Source organism: Onychostoma macrolepis, chromosome 22 (assembly GCF_012432095.1).
Source record: "Onychostoma macrolepis isolate SWU-2019 chromosome 22, ASM1243209v1, whole genome shotgun sequence".
Classification (NCBI taxonomy): domain Eukaryota; kingdom Metazoa; phylum Chordata; class Actinopteri; order Cypriniformes; family Cyprinidae; genus Onychostoma; species Onychostoma macrolepis.
The window spans coordinates 2,798,350-2,819,518 of record NC_081176.1 but is presented as its reverse complement, the minus strand read 5'-3'; the positions used below and the strand labels follow the sequence as shown (position 1 = coordinate 2,819,518).

General features: G+C 35.5%; 1 protein-coding gene across 3 annotated transcripts in view; it reads left to right on the top strand.

Annotated features, from left to right (window-relative positions):
• LOC131529732 (SLAM family member 9-like) overlaps positions 1-21,169 on the top strand; it is a 34,172-nt gene that overhangs the window by 1,040 nt on the left and 11,963 nt on the right. The window contains exons 3-6 of one of the 3 annotated variants that reach the window (XM_058759597.1): positions 3,652-3,951; positions 4,564-4,665; positions 4,823-4,884; positions 5,783-6,267. The exons of 1 other annotated variant lie outside the window; for it this stretch is intronic. In XM_058759597.1, coding sequence (XP_058615580.1) covers positions 3,652-3,951; positions 4,564-4,665; positions 4,823-4,884; positions 5,783-5,830 — 512 coding nt within the window. In that variant the 3' untranslated portion in view covers positions 5,831-6,267. Of the gene's footprint in view, positions 1-3,651; positions 3,952-4,563; positions 4,666-4,822; positions 4,885-5,782; positions 6,268-21,169 lie in introns of those variants that run through there. One more of the 3 variants, XM_058759598.1, reaches the window with a different exon arrangement.

The following is a 21,169-nucleotide window of genomic DNA, read 5'->3' as shown; positions in this document are numbered from 1 at the left end:
CACATGCCAAAGTCTTTTTGACGCAATCGACCTGAATTCAAATCTGCCAGACTTTTTTCCTCATATCAAATCTCATCAAATATCAAATATCTCATGTCACATCAGAAAGGCATTTATTTTCATTAAAAATAAAGGAAATAATAAAAAGGTTGAAAATAAAGTATCGAGTAGGGTTAGGTGTGGGGAAGGCTTTATTGTCTCTATATGGTGGCATCCATTTAATAATTTGAATTAACATTATAATTTACACTCAACATGTTATTATTGCATACTGTTTAAAAATGTACTACAGTACTGAGGTGCAGATAACTGAAAATCCAAATAGCATCTATTGCTAAGAAAATATGATATTTTCACTTAGTGTAAATAGCATCTAATTGCTATTTACAGTTATTGTGAATACCATCTAGTGCTATTTGCACTTAGTGTAAATAGCCTCTAGCGCTATTTACACATTGCAAATAGCCGCTGCCATATATATACATTTTAATATACATTTTCTTAAACAATTGGCTTTATTCATTTACATTGTCATATTTTTACAAATGGATTTTTTTTATTTCTTCTGGTAATCATTATTAAGTAAAAGATGCTTATGCTAATCTGAGCTTAACTTGTACTGAAGCTTCTACTGTACTAAAATTTATTTAAAAGGAGCACCTATTATGCCCCTTTTTACAAGATGTAATATTGGGCTTGGGTGTCCCCAGAATGTGTCTTAAGTTTCAGCCCAAAATACCCAACAGATAATTTATTATAACAGCTGGAAAATGTAATTTTTGGGGTGTATCTAAAAAAGAGCTGTTTTGTAGTGTATCGCTTCAAATGCAAATGAGCTGCATATTCCCGCCCCATCTCCAGAAGAGGGCATCACGTATACATCTCTCTGCATTGCATATCTACAGCAATAAACAGCTGTAGACAATGAACAACCGGTGTTCAGCCGTACATATGGGAAGTCAACTGCACTGAAAGTGGGAGGAAACAGCTCAATGTTACAGATCTAGTGCGGACTCTCCTGTCATTGGCGCAATCATTGGACCGAGCCGCGCGACTGCGCTACCAAACTTATCTCGCGCTACAAACGGCGCAAACTAATCTCACAAGCGTGGCGCTGATCAGTTAAAAACAGTCGCGTAGCTATGGGAGGCCCACCAACTTTCATCTGTGGCCCACCCAATGAGAAGTTTGTAAATTTCCAAATGGATGTCATTTTTTTTAAACAATACTAATAAACGTCTTATTTCACTGTAACTTTATTTATGAACAATATTAAACGCTTGTTTTTATGGTCAATTACAGGTCGTTTCTTAGTTTTCCCTCTTCCTATAGGTGCATCATATGCTTGTCAAAATGATGATTCGTCCGTTTCTGTTAGTCCCACCCACAATGTTATGTTTACGACCCATGTTTACGACGTAAGGATATAATAGTAAAATGCGCGTTTGTGAAGCTAAATGTGAAAATAGCCTAGTGAAGCAAACATAAATCGGATAAATTCTTTTGAAAAAATAAAAGTATTAGCAATTAATCCGGACCGTCTACAAATGAAACCCGACAGACCACCTGAGGGTGCTGGATTTATCGATCGGAAACTTCTGAACCAAGTGTAAACATCATATTAGCATAGGTACAGTGTTTGATCCGCTAAACAGATGTTTCCTTTGTGGAAAGAAACACATAAACATTGTGCTAGATCCTGGTCGCCACAACAAACTGCAATTTGCAGCTGCGATCATTTCTGCGGTCCTCGATGCGCGTGAACTGACAGAGACGCTTGATTATGAAATCATCAGTGAAGCCCCGTTGTTTCACATGAGGTAATGCTTTTTTAAACGTCCTTTAGTTAAGGTTAGTTAATGCATTAACTAACATTAGCAATACATTTGTTACTGTGTTTATTCATCTTTGTTAACCAGCTCAGGCAAATGTTAACAGGTACAACTTTTAATTTTAATAATGTCCTATTAGTAAATTTTGAAATGAACATTAACATAACAAATTACTAATGTTAATGCATGCTTTAGAAGTACTGTGCAATGAACCTTGGTGCTGTATTTTTTGTTGGAAATTTGACATACAGTTTTCATATGCTACACACCTGGCCCACCCAGTTTTATGTAGGCCCACCCACTTAAACATTTCTGGCTACGCTAGTGGTTAAAAAATACTTAATTGTACTTAATACTTACACACACACATAAGGTTAAAACGCTAAACACTATAACGACATGACATTCACAAAGGAGTTTGTAGTGATAGGCCTACACCACGTAAGTTATTTAGGTAGATTTTGAGGCACAACCTCAAAAAATGAAAGTAATCCACAGCGTTCTCAGCAGCTCAGATGTTAGGAGAAAATGAATACTCTAGGGGCGGTTCTAGACCCTGTTTAGGTGGGCTTCATCCCCCCTATTTGTCGTCTCAGCCCCCCTAAAACAATCAGCTGTGAACGATCAGGCCAGTGCTGCTTCCTCAAAAAAGTCTATCATTCTAGCTCGATTTTTGGTCTCAATCGGTGATGGATCGTTGGAAAGTACAGAATCGCAGCCTGGTCTCATGAAAATGCGTTTCAATGGCACGATTTTCTGTTTATATTTGGTGTGCTATTTATATGCAGAAACTAACTTTGGTGTGCTTATGAGACACACCTTCCCCACACCCCTTAACCTAACCATTGCGTCTCCTATGCAAGCCAAAGTTAGTTTCTACATATAAATAGCACACCAAATAGAAACAGAGAATCGTGCCATTGAAACACATTTTCATGAGATCGGGTCATTCACTTTCGCATCTTCTCGAACAAATAAGCAAATACACACAATATTATGCTACAATGGCTGGCTTGACGAGTATCCAAGTTTATTTAAGACATAATCACAGTCAGCTAAATAAACATAAACAGGTAAGAAAATATTGGATGTGTGTCAGTATAACGGATCCATGCATTTCTATTCGGCTTATAATGTTAATCCAACAACAAAAGAAAAACACGAGAATCACTCACTGCTCTTAACTAAGTAACTTCTGTAACTTTAATAGGTAATTGTGCCAATTTACTTCATACAGTAATACAGTTTTCATAAGCACAATAAAATACTGTTTATTTAGGTAAGTTGTATCATTGTATCTAATGGTCTCTCTGAGGGCTAAGCCCTCCCTAAAGATGAAATCCTAGAACCGCCCCTGTTTTATGATCAGTCTTACATCCAAAAACAGAGCACCAGGATTGCTTGCGACATTGTTGATGTTACAGCTGCTCGAGCGCGGAGAAAATGAAGGACAGCGTAACCGCTGAGGGCAGAAACTATAGCAATGCAGGGCTATCAATCAAACCTCATGGCCCGGCCCTCTGAAATGTGACGTCGCACTGCAAGAGAATCAAAACGGCTTGTCTAGTGGTTTAAAGGGGACTAAAAAAATGAGGAGTGGGTGGATTTGTATTAGCATAGGTTGGACACACATTTATGTCCAATCAATTTTGCATAATAGGTGCCCTTTAACTATATTTACATATTTAAATGTTTAATCATTTTATAGTTTGAAATGATGGAAACATTCACTGACAGTTAAATTGTCAAAACACTACAAAGAAAAGAAGATTGTTGACTAGATTTACCCATATTTCTGGTTTATTCTCATATTTTCCAGCTCGTCTGCCCACTCCTGACATTACCAGAGTTTCTTCACAAAATCATCTATCATTATCATCATCATCATCATATTGTTCATCGGTGTGTTCAGTGGTGAATGTGAGTCATGTGACTCTCTCCTGGTACAAAGGAAACAGTTTATTGTCCAGCATCAGTGTGTCTGATCTCAGCATCAGTCTCTCTCTACCTCTGGAGGTGGAATATCAGGATAACAACACCTACAGCTGTGTGCTCAACAATTTATTCACTAACCAGACTCAACATCTCAATGTCACTCAAATTTGTCATATTCACTCAGGTAATTATTTATTAAGATGATTTTTACATAAATTTTGAAGCAAATTGAAGTGCATGCATCCATCATAAAAATGCTCCACACGGCTCCAGGGGGTTAATAAAGGTCTTCTGAAGCGAATCGATGAGTTTGTGTAAGAAAATTATCCATATTTGAAACTTTATAAACCGTAATCTCTCTAAACCGTCATACGCACATTCAAGAGAGAGGGGTGTTCCAGTGGATGATGTAGGATGTAGGCCTAGCGTAAGCACATGCTAGTCTCTTGAGAACCAATTTTAGTTTACAGTCTCCTCTTGGCTTAAATCAAAATCCTCCGACATTTTCTTTACAAATCCTTATTTTGTACTTCTAATTTGTGATCGGTGTTTTTCTCTGCTCTCTCCTCTGCGTTTCCGCGTTCATCACTTCTCATGATGAACAACATCCCTTCTCACCTACGCCTACATCCTTTGTCATCCGCTGAAATGCCATTCTCTTGTGAATGTGCGTATAAAGTCATATACTAGCATGGCTTGTGGGTAAATCATGGGGTAATTTTCATTTTTGAGTGCAATTTCCCCATAAAATCTCAGTTTTGAGGTCAGATTAACAGACTCATTTTGTCTATTACAGATCAGAGTCTACCCTTTTTTTACATGTTACTGATTTGTGCTGCTGGATCTCTGTTGATTGTAGCTGCAGTCATAATGTGCTGCAGGAAATGTAGAAAAACAGGTCAGAGATTCAGTTATTACAAGTATTAAGTACCAACATGAATTACAATTAATGCATTTGAAACATACAGATGCACACGCACACACACACACAAATATATATATATATATATCAAACTTTGTTGTTTTAACATATCTGTGTATTATTGTTAATGCAGTCGACACCCAGGAGGAAGACAGAATGGATGCAGTATTGTGTGAACCAACAACAAGAAAAACGGTAAGATCATTACTGACTGTGTTGCAGTTAGTGTGACTGAAGTTAGTGTGACAGCATTAGATGGTCAGTGAACAGATCTTGGTGACCTGTGGGAAGCAGATCAAAAGATGCAGCAATCTGATATCTGCCAGCTGTCCACATTCACCCATTCAAGTGATTACTGAGCAGGAAGCCAACGTTACGTAGTAGTGATGTCACACCTCACATGGATTTATTGGCTAGGAAGAACCATCAATCTAGAAAAAGGGGCCCAATGGAGACATTAAATCCTAAACCCATCCTGCTCTGAGTGTAACGTTTGGATTTGGAAGCAAGAATTTGAAATGACAATTTGAGAGAGCAAAACGGGAAAAAATGAAAGTGCAGTCCAAAAAAACAAAAACAAAAAGGTATTGGTTATAGCAGCCACTTTTTGATTTGTAGACGAGCTGCAACAAGTATCTTTCCTGTTGCTTTTGTTTGAAAGACAATCATTCTCAGTGCTGTGATTTTCATGACAAACCTTCAGAACTTAAATAATCTGTTTGATGATTTAATTTAAAAAGTCAAGTGAAAAACTGGACGACTGATATCCGTGTTAGCATCTATTCTGTAGTAGCAGTTCCTGGAGGGCCGCTGTCCTGCAGAGTTTAGATCCAATCCTAATTAAATGCACTTGAACCAGAAAATGAAGGTCTTCAGACTTGCTAGAAACTTCTAGGCAAGTGTGTTGAGGCTGGTTGGAGCTAAACTGCAGGATACTGGCCCTTCAGGAGCAGGATTGGACATCCCTGCAATAGCAGTTAAAGAAGAAGAAGAAGAAGAAGAAAATAGATTCAGCTTTGCACTTTATAAATGTCTGCAATTCATTTTCTGTCATATTCACCAGGTTCTTGATTGTGTTTGTGTTTCCTTGCAGAAATCAAAGATGGATACTGTGTATGAAAATGTCCCCAAAAAACGATGATCAAATACCATATCTAGAACTGACATTAGAGTTCATACGACAATACCTCACACAGACCTTTTGGTTTTGTTCACATTTATTCACATTTACTTATTTATTTTTTTCACTGTTTGTAAACAATGTTTTTAGCTTGTACTGCAACTATACTAAAAGTGAACTTCTAGGTATACTGATAGTTTACTAATAAAATACTTGTAGTAGCATTTTTATTACACTATGAAGTATAGTCTCAGCAAACTACTTGTTTATTAGTTTTATACTGCAAGTATACTCGTAAGTTTTCTTTAAGTGAACTTTATATAATATTTTAAGTATACTATGTCCCTATTTAGGTATTAATTTGTATATATTTTGTTATATGAATATCTGAACATACAAAACATCAAAAGAAAGAACAGGGCATCTGCTTGTAAACAAAATAAAAACATTTTATTCTAGCTTCTTGCATTCTTTTTTTTAAACACTTGAATGTGGGTAAGTTTCATAAATAAAAAATAAAGTAATAAAAAACATTTTGAACAAAAAGCTGAAAAACGACTATGAATCAGAATGATAATCAAAACATAGATGGAGTCGATCAACACCCCAAAGCTTGACAGTCATTATTACCTCTTCATTGGTCTACATTTTATTCCATAACGTTACACAGTTTTGATGCTGTTTTATGTCAGATGATAGTGTTAGATTACACGTGGAAGCATCTGTTGTTTCGGTTTCTTCTTCTCGTGTTTTTTTGGAAATTCTGTAAAAAAAGATGTGTACAAGCGCCCCCTACCATATAACATTGAAAACACGGATTCTAGGAGCACATATATTTAGACTTTTTCTAAGCGTAAGTCAAGTGTACTTAAATGTCATTTTAAGTATATTTCTGAGAAGTACATAAAGCCCATTTCTGAGATATACATAAAAAGTAGACTAAAAGTATACTTTCCTATTTTTTAGTTTAAAAGAAGTATACTAATAGCACACTTGAATAAACGTATTTTTCGTAAGGGGAATGGTGTTTCCTGATGGAAGTGGACTCTTTCAGCAGGATAATGCACCCTGCCACACTGTAAAAAATGTTCAGGAATGGTTTGAGGGACATGGCTAAGAGTTCAAGGTGTTGCCTTGGCCTCCAAATTCCCCAGATCTCAAGCTGGACCAATCCAGTCCATGGAGGCCCTATCTCGCAACTTGCAGGACTTACAGGATCTGCTGTTAATATATTGGTGCCAAAGACCACAGGACAGATTCAGATGTCTTGTGGAGCCCAAGCTGCAAGTTTTGGCAGCCCAAGGGAATCTACATGATATGTGGTTTTAATGTTGATCAGTGTATTCCTGCTACAAGGACCTGAAACAGTAAAAGACAGATAGTTATTATTACTAGAGACTGCCTGACAATTGATTTTACCAATATCTTTGACTCGTATTTTGGCTTTTTTACTTTGGTCATCACTTTCATGATTTTGAGTGGCACCGTCTTGTGTTTTGTATAATAGCATCACAACACCATGTAACAGGAAACATTAGTGTACACAGGAAAAGGCTAGTTTTACATTAGTTATTTGTAGATCATGTATGGGATACAACAAATATACTTACTTACTTACTTAGGCCTGTTACTCCAAGGAGGAGCATAAGCCACTGACAATATTTCTCCACCTCGTCCTGTTCTGTGCCAGCTTCTCCAGATCTTGCCATCTGTAGCCAGCTCTTTCCATCTCGGCTGTGACACTCCTCCTCCAAGTGTTTCTTGGTCTCCCTCTACCACGTTTGCCCTGTGGGTTCCACTGCAGGGCTTGGCATGTGATGGAATTGATCGTTTCCGCAATGTGTGCCCAATCCATCCCCATTTTCGTTTCATTATTTCCACTTCTATTGCAGGCTGTTTTGCTCTTCCCCACAGCTCTTTGTTCTTTATTTTATCAGGCCATCTGATGTTAAAAATACGTCTGAGGCAGTGGTTGGTGAAGACTTGTAGCTTGTTTAGGAGGTTCTTTGTTGTTTTCCACGTCTCAGATCCGTAGAGGAGTATGGTTTTTATGTTTTTTTACGTGCTCTCCATATGGCCCCAATCATGCCAAATGCATCTCTTGCCTTGCCCATTCTCCTCTTTACATCTCCTTCTGATCCGCCATCACTCGCTACCTCACTTCCCAGGTAAATGAAGGAGTTGACGTCCTCTAGTGGTTGGTGGTTAACCATCAAGCTGGCCAAAGTCTTTGTATTGGCCTTGAGCACTTTGGTCTTCTGTATGTTAATATGAAGACCTGTCTCGGCTGCCTTCTGTTCTACCTCTCTCAATTTTTTTTATATACAACAAATATATACACAACGGGAAAGTATGTAAATATGTATGCCACAATATAGGCAAAATAGGTAACAATTGGCGAAAAGTTGCAAAAATGCCCCTTACACTATAAGAGTGAAAAACATTTGAACATTTCGGTCACAACATGACTCTCTTCAGTGCCTACTTATCAAGATACAAATAATACAAACAAACAGCAGAAGAACATTTTTGATTTAAACATTCACTCATCAGACAAACCTACACGAGTCTCATGGATGTCCTTGTACATCTTAACATCACACAAACCACATTCTGATTCATATATACCCTCCTTCTTATACACACACAACCAAATAGTGTTCACTATATTTCCTGAACAAAGTGGAGAGAATTAAGTTAATGCTATTACATGTTTTTGCTCAACATATTGCATGTATTTTCAAATTTACACTTGGATATCCCAGGATTATGTGAATATATCAGTGTCATTAGCATCTGTTTAGCAGATACAATAGTCAATAGTTTGGCCCATTTCTGAGATTTGGCCAAATCTGGACTATAGTAAACCAGCCAACCTGCTGGAAACTTACTAAAACTAAAAGAAAATAGCTATAACAACTAGAATAAAACACAGTAACAAGTCAGTGGAATGGTGAAAAGTTTGACATTAACTATGTATTTTGGGCAGAGGATGGAAAATTCAAAAAGTGATTCTAAACTTGTTAATATGATTATTTAGTTGTTGTTTCTCTGCCTCTGTGTCAGACACAGTTTCTCAGGGTTTTTTTTTTGTTTGTTTGTTTGTTTGTTTCTGTAGATTAAAGGGTCTTAAAAAGCTTCTCATAGAGGCATGACAGGAAGACACTCTTCACCTACAAACTAAACACACGCTCTTAATGTCCATTCTCACCTATATGTTTGTCCACCAACAGATCAAAACGCATTTCAACAGAAATCTGACCGCAGCAGGTTTTGGTTTGACTCAGATGAACATTGGTAAACTGGTACTGTGAGATCATACACGGTATGATTGTTTTTTTTTTTTTTGTTTGTTTTTTCCAATAATAAATATATACAACATTTTTTAAATCATGATGCTTATGTTCTATTTCGCCATGAAATGTAGTTCAGCCACAATTTACACACTATTTATATACTTTTAGCCAACCCAGTCACATATTTACACATAATTACCTTACAAAACGTAGGCTCAATGATATAAATAAAGACTATTTTAACCAATTAAGAACAGTTAAGTGGATAGTCTTATTAGATCAGACACTGAACAACTGAAGAAAATGTTTCCTATGTTTGTTTTGTTATGTTTGTGCTGGTGTCACCTGATTGGTAAGTTATAACAACATTTTTATGGCTTTGTTTAGATGAATTATTTTTTACTTACTTTAAATTCAGGTGTCCGTTCTGCATTTTAAATAAAAATTACCAGCCCTGGAAAAGTAATGAAAATAAAAAAATGTTAAAACTCATTGACATTAAGGGAAACTGCTATAGAACTGCAGGTAATGCCAACATCTCTAGCTCAGAAAGACGAAACCTCCACAGAACTGCTTTCAACCCTCATGTCTTTTTTTTTTAGAAAAGATTTGAAAATATCTTAATTCGTAGAATTACAAATAGAAATTGATTGGTACAAGTCATGAATGACTATTAAAAGAAAAGAAAAGAAAGTTATTTGGGCATATGTGGAAACCAAGAGTGAGCCAGTGTGTTTTATCTAATAATCTTTAATATAAAAAGGGTGTTGAAAATACCAGGCAGAATAAGCTGCAGTATTTAAAACGTTTAAAATGAATTATGTCCTTTACATATTGATTTTGCTGTACAGCAGTTAACATTCAAACGTATTAAAGATTTAATCTTTACCATTCACCATTAAATATTTAAATGTTTGGTTCACTGTAAAAAGTGAAAGTTGACTTAACTTAAAACAAATTGAACAAACCCGTTGCCTTAAAATTATTAAGAACATAATAATAAAAAAAAAAAAAGTTAAGTGAACTTGACAATTCAAATAACTTATTGTTTTAATTATCATTTACTTACTTAAAAATGTTAAGCCAACGGATTTTCTCAATTTTTTTAAGTTAAGTCAACTTATCACTTTTTACAGTGTTGACACACATCTGTCTGTTTGTATATATCACCTTACATTTGCTTTTATGTTTCTATACTGCTGTTCTGGATGTTCTTTAAACGTTACAAACAGCAAATTAATTCATCTTTGTTAACCATTAAGAGTCTTAATCTGTAAAACCTCTTCACATTTTTCAGGTGTGTTTGGTGAGTCTTTATCAGTGATGGAGGGAGATTCTGTGCTTCTACACAATAATGTAACTGCAATATATGAAGGCGACGACATACTGTGGAAATTTGGAGCTGAAAACTCTCTGATAGCTCAAATCAAGAGAGAGAACCAAATATTTCCTGATGAGAGATTCAGGGACAGAGTGAAGCTGAACAGACAGACTGGATCTCTGACCATCACAAACATCACAACTGAACATGCAGGACGTTATGAACTAGAGATAAGTGGAAAAAAACTGTCAACAAAAACATTCAATGTTTCTGTCTATGGTGAGTAGAGATCATTTCATATGCCAGTGAAACATTTATGGAATGTATTGAATGTACAACCTCGGGCAAGTTTCCTCTAATCAGCCTCTCGGCGACGAAAATTATGGTCCCCAAGATAGTCGCCTAATTGTGGTTATGGCCCCGATCCTGGTAAGTTTTTAGCACAAAATATATTATTTTTTCGAGACCTGTTCCCAAATTTTGCATGGACCATTTTGTTGAAGAAGGGTACCAAGTTTTGTTTCAATTGAAAATCAGAGTTGGTCAGATTCCTGTACTATCACTACATGTGAGCCAATTTTCATATTCATGAGGCTGCCATAGACTCCCACCAGTCAGTATCCTGTCAGCAAGCTTAAAATTGATACAACTGTTACAAACTTGGGTAAAGTTGGTTTTATATTCGCACATTCGGACTTCTGCATTCAATTACTTTGTTAATCACACTACATTGGACATTCAGCGGACATTCACAAGTAAGTATGACATTAAAACAATACTTGCCCTTTTTGATCGATTGTGAAAAAAATGTAGGCCTAGGTTGACAATGATGTTGCTGATTAGAATTTGCAAAAAATAACTTTATTGCACATAATTAGAAAGTTATTGAACTCGGAAATGTGTGAATGTTGTGAATGTGCGAATATAAAACCAACTTGACCCAAGTCTGATATAACGACTCCAAACTGATACAAGGAACATGAGATCATAACAAATGCATGTCTTATCAAGCACGACCAAAGCATCCATAAACATCCACACAACGGCTGAATTCATTTCACGCTGTTTGTTTAAAGAAATGAATTTGACAATAGAAATAAATGGAAATGCAAGCTTCCTGCTGATTAGTTTCAGTACTGGTGTTGTGACAAATCGAGTTCCCTCTCGGAATCCAAAACCCCAAGCGATCCTATTGGCTCGAATTTCTTTTAATAGGTACTCTCTTTAGCGCCTGATTACAATTCCTACAAAATCATGTTATGATGAATGCTGTTATATTATTATCAATGCCGGTGGGATCAAGCTAACTGTCATGCATGTGTACGTGCATAGTTTTACTTGACTTTCCAGCAGATGCACTTTTATATTGTTTAATTTGTGCCCTTTTAAAAAATAATAATTTTATGAGTTATAAGCATACAGGACACTCCATAAGCATTCCTAAAGAATGGTCAAGATGGTTAAACAAGCTAGTTATGCATATGCAATTTCAAATTTGTGACACAAAGATTGTGACATTGTGAATTATCCAAATTCATTGAAGGAAATGTTCAGCAAACATATACATAGCCTAGTTGACGTTGAAGTAAAATCACAAAATCTCTTTTCACAATACATATAGCTTCAAAGCAGCATTACATAAATGCATGTTTCTCTTAGAGAAATCTGTTATAAATTAGAAATGACTGTTTATGTCATATCCATATGGCAGAAATGTAAAAATCTAAGATAAGTCCGGTTAACATCATGTATTCAGTTAAGCAGAAACATGTTAAGGCAAATATTACATATTGTTATCATTAAGATTAATATAAGGATAATTTTGCAGTTTTGCATGTCGATTCAGAGTTGGCATGAAGTCCTTGCAGTCTCTTCACATGTGTTGGGGTCATCTAAAATCTTCACAGAGGCTGAATCCAAGTATTAGAGGTTGGTACCACTCAAATGAAGATAAGTGAAATAATTCAAAGTTTTATTAGGCTACATAAAGACGAGCACGCTCATTAAATTTTATTTATAAAACTGACTTGTATCAATTGTTTTCAATTTAAGAAGTCTGCAAACAAGTTAATAATAAATATTTTTCTTTTCTAATTGATGTTTGGGAGAGAGGCATGGTATTCATAAACGGCATCTTTAAAATTAGAGGTTTGGCTTGAGTCATATAATATTTATCACATAAAAAAAACGAGAGTGTAAGACCGTTTTTCAGAATTTGTCTATTTATTTGATGACAGGTTTTCATCACAGCATGGCACAGCATCCCTTTAAAAAAAAAAAATAATAATAATTCTCTAGTACATATAAAAAATAAAATCAGTGTTAAATTCACACTCCAAGAAGTATAGACACAATAATCACTCAAATCATGACTTAAAATTGGTTATTTCACATTTATTCCCCATATCAAGCTCAACAATAACTGCCATGAACAAACTCACAGATGATTTTATCACATGAATTTATCTTCTACCAAAAATAAATAAATAAATAAAATAATTGTGAAGCATGTGTTTACAAAACATCTACAGGCCCTGTCAAAATAAAAATAAAAAATTACGATCTCCATTCTGTTTAGTGTAAGCTGAAAAAATACTAAGGCAATAAAGTGTCTGCATTTACAATTTAGAATTCAAATTATTCCAATATTTGTTATTGACGGAACATTTTTTATTCAATAAATATGTACTGTTCTAGTAAATCCCTACATAAATCTCTCTTCAAGCAAGGCAGTGAAGACCAGACTGTAGAGTTCATTCAAATAAAAGCTTTAAAGGTTCTGATAAATGATCATATTTCATCACCAATTCAAGTACAAACACGGAATGCTATTTTTGCACATTTTAACAAAGATGATGATAATATTTGGACCAAACACTTGCAAAAGCAACATAAAATTACAAAAAAAGGAATACAAATGACTTTTAAAAATGGGTTGTCACATTTTTATCACGTAAACTGTTTTTTCAAGCTTAACACCAGAGTAACAACATTCAACACAGCCCGTACCATTTATGTGTCCAGTTACAGCTGTGAAACATGAATGTTTTTCTCAGGAGAGTATTTAATTAATTTTAAAACAAATCAATGATTTTGAAATTTAGTTAATGCTAGTTTGATACTTTAGTAGCTGGTGGATATATATAAAAGCTATGCTGTTTATATTCAATCTAACAGTCTTTCTTGATGAAAATTTTAAGAAGCCATATGCATTGGAATAAGTGTAACAGTTTTTACAGTGACTGCAACAATACCAGTAATCAGTGCCTGAATGTTGTTTGACTGACTGCTGCCTTCAGTCTTGTGCACATCCTTTCTGAAAAGCTTTCGTGTATTGCAGTGTGCAGCTGTGTGCTCGTCTTGGCAGGGTATTTGTATAAATACCGTTATAAGAAGATGTAAAAAGATGAGACAAAAAAATCAGTGCATAACTGTTATACATGGAAAACTATCACTCATTGTTTCTGTCTGGATCCCTTCAGCTCCTTAAATAAACCTCTAGAACTGAACTTGCCATCTTAACTCAACATCAACCTCATGTCTCACCTGTCTTCACATTTCCATTATGGGACGGCTCATTAGCTGCAGGCTCTGCTCCATTGTCATCAGGATTAACAGAGGTGTATGTAACACCATTCACCTGTAAAAAACAGATTCAAAAGTTCAAAAGAAATGAACAAGATTGAAGTTTAAGTTACACAATACAAAAGTACAAGAGACCTGGATTTTTTTTAAATCTTCTTTTTCATAAACTATTAACAAAAAAAGCCTTAAATGTAGGATGTTTCTGTTAATTAATCTTCAGAGTGATCAACTGCAACACAGTGTCATCAACTGTATTACAGCAATACACATTTTGGCACTGTATCACCTGTGAAGATCTGCTTCTGTGGTGGTGATAATAAAGGATAAGAAAAGAAAAACCATTCACGAGTTCACTGAGGTTACACTCAAACCTGACCAGGGTAATTACAGCTAACTAAACTAAAACTATTAAAAATACATTTGTAACTTAACTTGAGCTTCTAAAATAAGTAAATACTAAAATAAAAGTTAAAAAAAACTAAAGACACAAACATACATATACACACACACACACATATACATACACCGTATATATATATATATATATACCCCTTCATTTTTTACACATTTTGTTATTTTGCATTCTTATGTTAAACTGCTTTAAATTACTTTTTCCCACATGAATCTACACCCCACTCACCATAATGATAAAGCAAAAACCGGATTTATCACAACTTTGCAAATTTATTAAAAAGGAAACACTGAAAAAAAATGACATTGCACAAGTCTTCATACCCTTTGCTTTGACACTTGAAATTTCAATCAGGAGCATTCCAGTTTCACTGGATGGTCTTTGAGATGTTTCTATACTCCGACTGGAGTTAACCTGTGGCAAATTCAGTTGATTGGACATGATTTGGAAAGGTAAACACACCTTTCTATATAAAGTTTAACAGCTCAAATGGATGTCAGACAAAAACTAAGCCATGAGGTCAAAGGAATGGCCTGCAGAGCTGAGAGACAGGATTGTGTTGAGACAGATCTGGGGAAGACTACAAAAAGAATTCTGCTGTGTTGAAGGTTCACAGGAGCATTTGGCCTCCATAATCCTTAATGGATGAAGTTTGAAACAATCAGGACTCTTCCTAGATCTAGCCTCCTGGCCAAACTGAGCAATCGAAGGAGAAGGGTCTTGGTTAGAGAGGTGATCAAGACACTGATGGTCACTCTGGTTGAGCTTCAAGATCTTATATGGAGATGGGAGAAAAAGGACAAACATCACTGCGACACTCCACCAAACTGGGATTGATGGCAAAGTGACCAAACTCAAGCTTCTCCTCAGTAAAGATACATGAAACCCTGATCGGAATTCACAAACAATACACCAAAATAACTCTCAGACTATGAACTTCAATTCCTTATTCATATCTGAGGGAAAACAAGCACCGCTTATCACCTGCATAATACCATCCCAGCGGTGAAGCATGGTGGCGGCAGAATCATGCAGTGGGGGTGTTTTTAAGCGGCAGGGACTGGGGACGTGATCAGAGAAGACGGAAAGCTGAATGCAGCTAAATACAGAAATATCCTTAATGAAAACCTGGTTCTCAGTGCTCAGAACCTCAGACTGGGCTGAAAGTTCACCTTCAACATGACAATTACCCTACGCACACAGCCAAGACAATGCAGGAGTGGCTTAGGGACGACTCTATGGACGTCCTCGAGTGGCTCAGCCAGAGCTGGGATTTGGAACCAATCAGATATCTTTGGAGAAACCTATAAATGGCTGTCCACCGATGGTCCCCAGCCAACCTGACAGAGCTTCAGATGATCTAAAGAGAAGAATGGCGAAAAAAACAAAAAAACAAATGCAGATGTGCAAAACTTGTTGCATCATACCCAACAAGACCTGAGGCTGTAATTGTTGCCAAAGTGCTTTAACTAAGTTTTAAGTTAAGGGTATGAAGACTTGTGCAATGTCAGTTTCTTTTTTTATAAATTTACAAAGTTGTGATAAATCCGTTTTTTTCTTTGTCATTATGGTGAGTGGGGTGTAGATTTATGTCGGGAAAAAAGTAATTTAAAGCAGTTTAACATAACGCAACATAACAAAATGTGATATATAATAAAACCAACAAAAACACAACTAAAAGTAAAATGGAAATTTTAAAAAAATTATGGAAACAAAAATACTAAATGATACTAATAACACTGCATAACACGTCACTAATATGAAAATGTATTTATACCAATGCTCCTGATGTTACATTGAAACAGTACCAGAGCACTGAGAATCAGTTGAAAAGTTACTGTTCTTTGCAGACAGATAGATTGAGTGCACACAGTGTCTCACCTGATCACTGCGCTGAGTCCTCGGTCCTGTTCCTGTAACGTAATTAAACACACATTACTTTGGTTAACTACAATAAAAACACAAATGATCACATCTGTTAAAATTATTTTCACACAATAAATCACAATTTTGCGTCTTATTAAAACATCTGTATGTAATACCCACTATATTGCCCTGCTTGATGATGCTTGCAATAGTAATGAGAATGATAATGAATGAGAGAATGAGAATGAGCTTTATTGGCCAGGTATGTTTACACATACGAGGAATTTGTTATAGTGACAGAAGCTCCACAGTGCAACAGAAAGACAGCAACAGGACAGGACACAGATAATAAAAAATAATATACAAATAGGCAAATGTACAAAACAGCAAAAACACAATATATAATATAGACAATTGTGTGTGCACATGCAGGTCTGATATGTGCAAATTTGAAATGAAAAAAAAAAATAAAATAAGAATCAGTAAGTGTGGTGAATAAATAATGTATAATAGTGTTGTGCGTTTCACGTTTATTGTTCATGAGATGGATTGCCTGCAACAAAAAGACGGCAACAGAACAGGACACAGATAATAAAAAGAATAATATACAAATATACAAAATAGGCATTGTACAAAAAAAAGCAAAAACTCAATATATAATATAGACAACAATGTATGTACAGGTATGATATGTGCAAATTTGAAATGTAAATAAGTATGTGTGATGAATAAATGATGTATAATAGTGTTGTGTGTTGTGTGTTCCACGTTATTGTCAAGTATTCAGGAGATGGATTGCCTGAGGGAAGAAACTGTTCCTGTGTCTAGTTGTTCTGGTGCTCAGAGCTCTGTAGCGTCGACCGGACGGTAATAGTTCAAAGAGGGAGTGTGCTGAGTGTGAGGCATCCAGAGTGATTTTGCCAGCCCTTTTGCTCACTCTGGATGAGTACAGTTCTTGGAGAGCGGGGAGGGCTGTACCAATGATTCGCTCAGCAGTGCGGACTACCCTCTCTGTAGTCTTCTGAGGTCAGATTTGGTAGCTGAGCTGAATCAGACAGTTACTGAAGTGCAGAGGACGGATTCAATGATGGCGGAGTAGAACTGTTTCAGCAGCTCCTGTGGCAGGTTGAACTTCCTCAGCTGGTGAAGGAAACGCAACCTCTGCTGGGCCTTTTTCACAAATTACACCAACAGCAGCTGCAGCCACAAACAACAGCACAACAGCACATATATTCCTGCTACATCAGCTGAAGGCAGACCTGAATCTGGAACAGACGAAGACAGACAGTCATTATTACTAGAGAGTGAATAATAATCCAACCAGTATTTAACAATATTTCTCTACATCTTTCTACTTTGGTCATGAGTGGTATGATACCGATTTAACGATGGTGTCACCTGCTAGGTTTTTTTTTTTTTTAGAAACAGAGGCTAAAACAGCACTGTGAGCTGAGAAAAATATTTATTTTTTATGTAGAGTTTTCTTTTTTTTTTTACTTTAGTTACCTCACTTTTTCAAACAGGCCATGATGAAAACAATACTATCAAGATCCAGTCACACTATCCAGTTTCAGTCTGTCTATGAATCTCCTATCTCTGTCTTTACATTGTTCATCTGTACAGATATACTGTATCTGGGATCTCCAGTGATTTCACCAATGACAGTGTCATTAAAATACCACATTATCACTTTTATTTTTTTTAACTATACCAGGATATACCATACCAGATTCTCCCTCCTTCACTGACGTTCCCTTCATTTCATCTCGTTCAGCAGCAGAAACACCTGAAACACAAACCAACAGCTGTTAAAGCATCTTTCTGGAGAGAAAACTCTACATCAAAATAACAGATCTGCTTATTATAATACAGGAAAGATGAGTGAAAAATGACTTCACATGCTCTGTCTTTCTTGAATTTGTCTAAAAAGTAACATGTATCTATATTTTGTATTTACAAAACACAAACTTCTAGGAGAACTAATGATTATTAATAATCAACCTATAGGCTCATTGGAAATACAGTGGACTTAAGCAGATAAGAAAAGATGATCAAGCATTAAATGATGAGAAATTGTCATCTGATAGACCTAATGAATGACCAACTGAAAAAATATTAGTTTTAAATCATTCTGTTCTGTTTAATGATGCAGGTAAAAAGAAGAAGAAAAAAGTCACCGCAACAATAAACACAATGATGTGATTTAACACATATAACCTGGTTTAAACATTCATGAAATGACTCACCATGAACAGTAACACTGAAGATCTTTTCACTGTCTCTGCCGCTGTTGATGATCTCTAGATGATAAAGTCCAGAGTCTGTGATTCTGGTGTTCATGATGGTCAGAGATCCAGTCTGATGATCCAGCTTCAGTCTGTCTCTGAATCTCTCAGTGCCATCATTGCACTGAACATCTGTACATCTAATGCCACTGATTTCGGCGATTCGAGTGTTATTAAAAAAACATTTAATCTTGTCATGCTGGTCTGCTTTAACATCAGTCTGTAGAGTGATTGATTCTCCCTCCGTCACTGACACTTCATCTGTACCAACACAGTAAACACCTGGAGAAGAAATTAACAGTTAATTATATTCCAAGCTGGTATAGTGGGACGAACATATTCAACAACAAAGCACCACAAACATGTTTTTGTGGGCTTTAGAGATGTGAGATGTGAGATGTGAGTTTACTGTACTACCACTGATCAGAAGAAGAAATCAAGTCAGACTGTGATAACTAATATTCACCAACTGCTTTTCATATAACACATTTTAAGAGAGGCATATAATGGGTTATTGCACTGTAAACATTAGAAATGCTTTTGCAATACACTGTAATGCCTACAGTTCTGATTTTACTGCTGTTTACACTATAATGTTGCAGCGTTTTATTTGGCAATATTTTAAAAATACATTTATTTTTAGTATTTCATATGGTCTGTTGGTGCAAAAGTAAATTTCTGACTTAAGCAAATTTTTCAAATCAGATTTTATTATTCATTTAAAATAGGAAAAATTTGCTGTTATTTTAATCTCCAATATGTTATTTATCAGTTTAGATAGTTTTTAATGCTTTGCTAACTAGCAGAAAACACTAACCGGTTTTCAATTCCAGTTGCACAGATGGGGAACGTTATAACACTGTGTTACAATGTGCCCCGCTATTATTAAACTATGCTATTCTATGACATTAGCGATGTAATTTAAACTATTTACTTCAATTAAATTTGACGAGAAATCACGAGAAACATGTCTGACACTCAAATGTTTAATGTTCAGAAATAATTATTTCAAGAAATGTAAAGCATTTTGACTCGTTTATGTGGGCCGTCCCAAGCATGGTTGCAATGTGTCCATTGTCAAACTCAAAAAAGAAAAAGAAAAAAGAAAAACAGATTATTTTAATTCTTTAAGGCCTTTTAATTTTATTGACAAAAAAGTTTAGTTTGTTTTCTATATATATATATATATATATATATATATATATATATTTTTTTTTTTTTTTTTTCATTAGATCAGATAACATTGTAAGCTGTCATAAGATCATGTTACAACTTGTCCCTCAGATGTTACAATGTACCCCACCTACGGGGCATGTTGTCACATTTCACTTCCATTTTTGAGGGTAAATAAAGAAAAAGAAAAAAATATATATATATATATATATTTATAATGAAGAATAATATACGTATATTATGAAACAAAGTGACATATTTGTACTAGACAAGTGTGAAATTATTGTGGATAAAGTATTATATTCTGAACCCCATGTGGATTTACTACACAAACTTTTGAGAAAGTCAAAAAGTGTTACGTTGTGGCCCGCTCTCCCGAATTTCATGTCTGAAATAAGCTTTTAATAAATTCTAGACATCAAAGTAATCAAATCGCATTATAATGATACTAATTACAGTTTTATCGCTGACATCAGGGACGATTCTAGGATTTTCATTTTAGGGGGGCTCAGCCCCCAATGAGGGTATAATAATAAAAAATAAATATTTACAAATAAATTGATTGAAAATTTGTACAAAAAATTGTAGAACCGTTCTACATAAATTCAATTCAAACAATATATATATATATTTTTTTTAATTAATACAAACACACACACAATGTTTCAATCTCTGTCAATCACTCTGATATGCAATTAAAATGAGTGCTGTCGGTCACTGTCTTCAATCATTTCTATGCATAACTGTATGGTAGTTAATGCCACATGCACTGTAATATTATGTACTATATTGAAAGCTAAATTTTCAAATGAAAATAGCAATAACGTGATCGTTTTATAAAGTATGCGTTCATATGTGTTAAGGGCTTTGCTGAAGGAAACAGCTGTGGTGTGATGAGTGGTGAATGCAGCGAAAACTTTACAGTAGATTAGAAACCGATTGCTCTCCCATGCAGGCCCGTAGCCAGCTATGAGGTCACCGAGGTCCGAACCTCGGTAAATTTTTCATGTTCAAAAATAAAATTTGTTCTCTGAATGACCAATTTGCTATTAAACTCCTCATATGTCTGTATGTACAATTCAGTTTAGACAGTTTGCAAGAATGTTTAGCGTCCGTGGTATGAAAATGATCGCTGCGGGACGCTGGCGGAGTGAACGAGGCTTGAGAGAGTTGCGAGTGAGGACGCGAGCGCAGTCTCCGTGTTGCCAAATCCAGCTAATATATGCACGTTTTTGACTTGTCTTTCCCACTTAATTTGACACTTTAGAAAGTTAATAATGTAGGACCTTGCGGTTTAGGGTCAGCGATATCTTTATCTTATCTTATTTGCAAAAGATTTGTAATATATTCAGTTTATTTTTATTTACTGATGGGCTTTTGCTCATCTTAATAGCAATATCTGGCAACACTGCATCGCCGTAA